This window comes from Centruroides vittatus, unplaced genomic scaffold, assembly GCF_030686945.1.
Source record: "Centruroides vittatus isolate TY-2023 unplaced genomic scaffold, ASM3068694v2 scaffold_1323, whole genome shotgun sequence".
Classification (NCBI taxonomy): domain Eukaryota; kingdom Metazoa; phylum Arthropoda; class Arachnida; order Scorpiones; family Buthidae; genus Centruroides; species Centruroides vittatus.
In genome coordinates, this window is record NW_027122675.1 from 724689 (window position 1) to 727518 (window position 2830).

Genomic DNA, 2830 nt, shown 5'->3' on the forward strand with positions numbered 1-2830 from the left:
ATAAGTAATATCGCGTTCTTTAACTTTGTTTTTAATTTGGAAATCGATTATTTTAAGCAATTTCGAATTCTAAAACTCCATCTCGCTCTAACATTATAAATATTGCGTTTATATTTAAGATATTTTTAACTTTTTTTTATTATCAACATTTTTATTTGATAAAAATTCACTACAAAAATTTCATTAGAAATAAGCAATTTGAGTCATCTCAAGCTTCTACATTTTTAAAAATGTGAATATTTTGAAGTTACGTTAATACTTGCAACCGTTCACATATTGTTGCAAATTTTTACCTCTGCAATTATTCTTCCAGCCATACCTGTTAATTAAATAACATAATTGTAATAGATATTAATTATCTATGTAATAGATATTAAACTTTAATGCGCTCGAGATACGTACCAAGCATTGAATTTATGTCTTCTATAAATGATCCTGGCACATCTCATGTCGTCGGCGATATTATCGTCCAACAGATCTGGAAATATTCGTAAAGTGATTGCGATTGCGTGCTTAAAGTAGTGGGAATCGAACCGACATTATTCGCGTTGTCGGCCGAGTTTTATAATCTATTCCGATATCCGATAATAAGAAGCCCAGACTTACTCGAACATTTCACATTGCAGTCGTTGTGGGGTCCGGGAGGGCTGCACCAATAACGATCGTTAATCTACCAATAAATTTTAAAATCGTAAATGCGAATACGGCCGATATATTGGCAATATAAAAGCTGCATTGTTACCTGGAAAATTCCGTGATCTATGCTTCCGTCTATGTTTCTGTTCGTGGCACGGCTATTGAAATTGCTTTCGTGTCTTATCAAACACAGCCCTTGAAAATGTCAGAGACATAATGTGTGTTTATATTAAATAATGAATTAATAAAAGTAACGAAGCTTTCGATTTGTACTTACAGTTTGGAATTTCGTGTCTAGGAAAGCCATTTCTGACTAAAATAGTGGCCATCTCGCATCTATTAAAGACCTTTGCTTCTTCAATGGCGATCATCGAGAAAGCAAAAATAATGAAAAGAGATAACTGTGAAGCCATCTTCTTGTCTCTAATGCTTGTTCTCTCATGATAAGCGAGAATTAAATGGCTAGTATTTATACAAAATTTTCGCGTACTTTAACCGTTTACTTTTATCGTGAAGTAGATTTTAACGTAATGCATACATTTTCTTCCGGTTGTGCAACTGGAAATATAAAAATACCATCCGAATAAAGTTTATTCAGAACTTTATCGGACATTGGTGAATAAACTTTAATTTCTTTTTATTTCAGTTTTTGCTGAAATGTTTAAAATACTTCCTCGATATTTTAAATAATGTTAAAACCTTTTTTTCATAATTAAGATATTAAACTAATGGAAAAAGAGTAAAATTTAATGAGGGTTTGTACCAACGTGCGGACTCGTAGAGAATTTAATTTTATTGCAAACAGTTCTCATTGTTTATGCCATTTTTGTGAATTATACATAAATATTTGTATGTATAAATTTGGAATTTCTAAAAAATAATTTAACAAATCGTACTAAATTCTTCGTGCTATCGCACTTGAACCTTGATAGCGTGAACAATTTATGATGGACGACGTACAGTTTATATTAAGACTTCTATTTTTATGTTAATAAGAACATTCTATTTCACGAATTACGAATCGATTGTATATTAATGAATGCCAAATCGCGCAAATCTTTAATCGGAAATTTTATTCATGATTTCACCCACGATACGTGTTATAGAATATAGACAGGCTTATTTAGTCTTTCGATATAACATTTAAATTGAAAAACTAAATTAGAAACATAATAAAATAAGCATTGTTCTGTTCGAAAAATAATTCTTTATTTTGAAAGTTAACAAAATAATAGAATATTTCGATTAATTTCATTCAATAAAGCTTTAATAATTTATTGATTTTAGTTCATATTATGTATAAAGCAAATTTGAATTCTGTATATTTTCAAATATAACAATAGAAAATATTTTAATTTAATTGTTTTAAACAAAATACATTTGCATAAAATATTATTGGCCTATAATAAACGAGATATTTTTTATTTACTTAAATTAATATTACAGACGAATTAACAATTATCTAATCTCGAAGAATAAAATCTTACCTACGTTCAACATAAGTTGAAGTGTGTAAGATTTATTTGTTCAATAGAATAATAATTTTATTTCATAAATTATTCTCAAAATAAATATATTTATTTCGTGTTATCTGTTTCTTGCTTATTTAAACTTTGCATTTGCTGTCTTTATTACACAGTAGTTTTACTTTCCTTGCTGTTATATTTAACAGAGGGAAAGTATGGCGATCGTCAAAAAATGGCCCCCAAGATTTTTACATTTTTGGACTATTGGGACCTTGAAACGTTCTGGAATGCAAAAAAATTCAAGGGTAATTTCTGTATGTACGGGTGTTAGTGTGTGTGAGGGGCACGATTTTGTTTACCCTGTTTGAAGCTTAATAACATCTGTGCTTTTTGTCGAAAATTTCTGAAATTTTGCTGTTTATTAGGAGATTGATGTTATTAAATTTTGGTGATTAAAGATCGAGGAGTGGGGAGATAAAGGGGGGTCTGGTATTATATCTCGAGTAGGGTCGGACTTAATGAAGATTTTACTCGTTATTGGGCCGTAATTTAAAAAAATTGTAGAGCTATAAATTCCCACTATCGTCCAGCTGTCCCGCTGTCTTTCCTGAATGTGGAGATCGGAGTCGAAAAATGAAAGGGAAGACCAGGCATGGAAAGATTCGGGGCAGGGGGTCCCGATTAACTGCATACATACTTCCGATGCAAACCGGAAGTTACGTTATTTA

At 30.7% G+C, this 2830-nt stretch overlaps 1 protein-coding gene across 1 annotated transcript; it reads right to left on the minus strand.

Moving 5' to 3' along the window:
- LOC136986901 (lysozyme c-1-like) lies at positions 1–1096 on the minus strand. Its single transcript, XM_067284532.1, has 5 exons — positions 914–1096; positions 743–831; positions 607–670; positions 403–478; positions 1–319 (listed from the first exon to the last, which is right to left on the minus strand). The coding sequence occupies exons 1-5, from the start codon at positions 1047–1049 to the stop codon at positions 253–255; spliced, it is 432 nt and encodes a 143-aa protein (XP_067140633.1). The 5' UTR covers positions 1050–1096; the 3' UTR covers positions 1–252.
- Between the last annotated feature and the right edge of the window lie 1734 nt (positions 1097–2830).

Excerpts from the sequence above, each read along its gene's own strand:
- LOC136986901 (XM_067284532.1), bottom strand. The coding sequence starts at position 1,049 with ATGGCTTCACAGTTATCTCTTTTCATTATTTTTGCTTTCTCGATGATC. Across the intron at positions 479-606 it reads CTGCAATGTGAAATGTTCGA|ATCTGTTGGACGATAATATC; the intron begins GTAAGTCTGGGC and ends GAATATTTCCAG. Across the intron at positions 320-402 it reads AGACATAAATTCAATGCTTG|GTATGGCTGGAAGAATAATT; the intron begins GTACGTATCTCG and ends TTTAATTAACAG.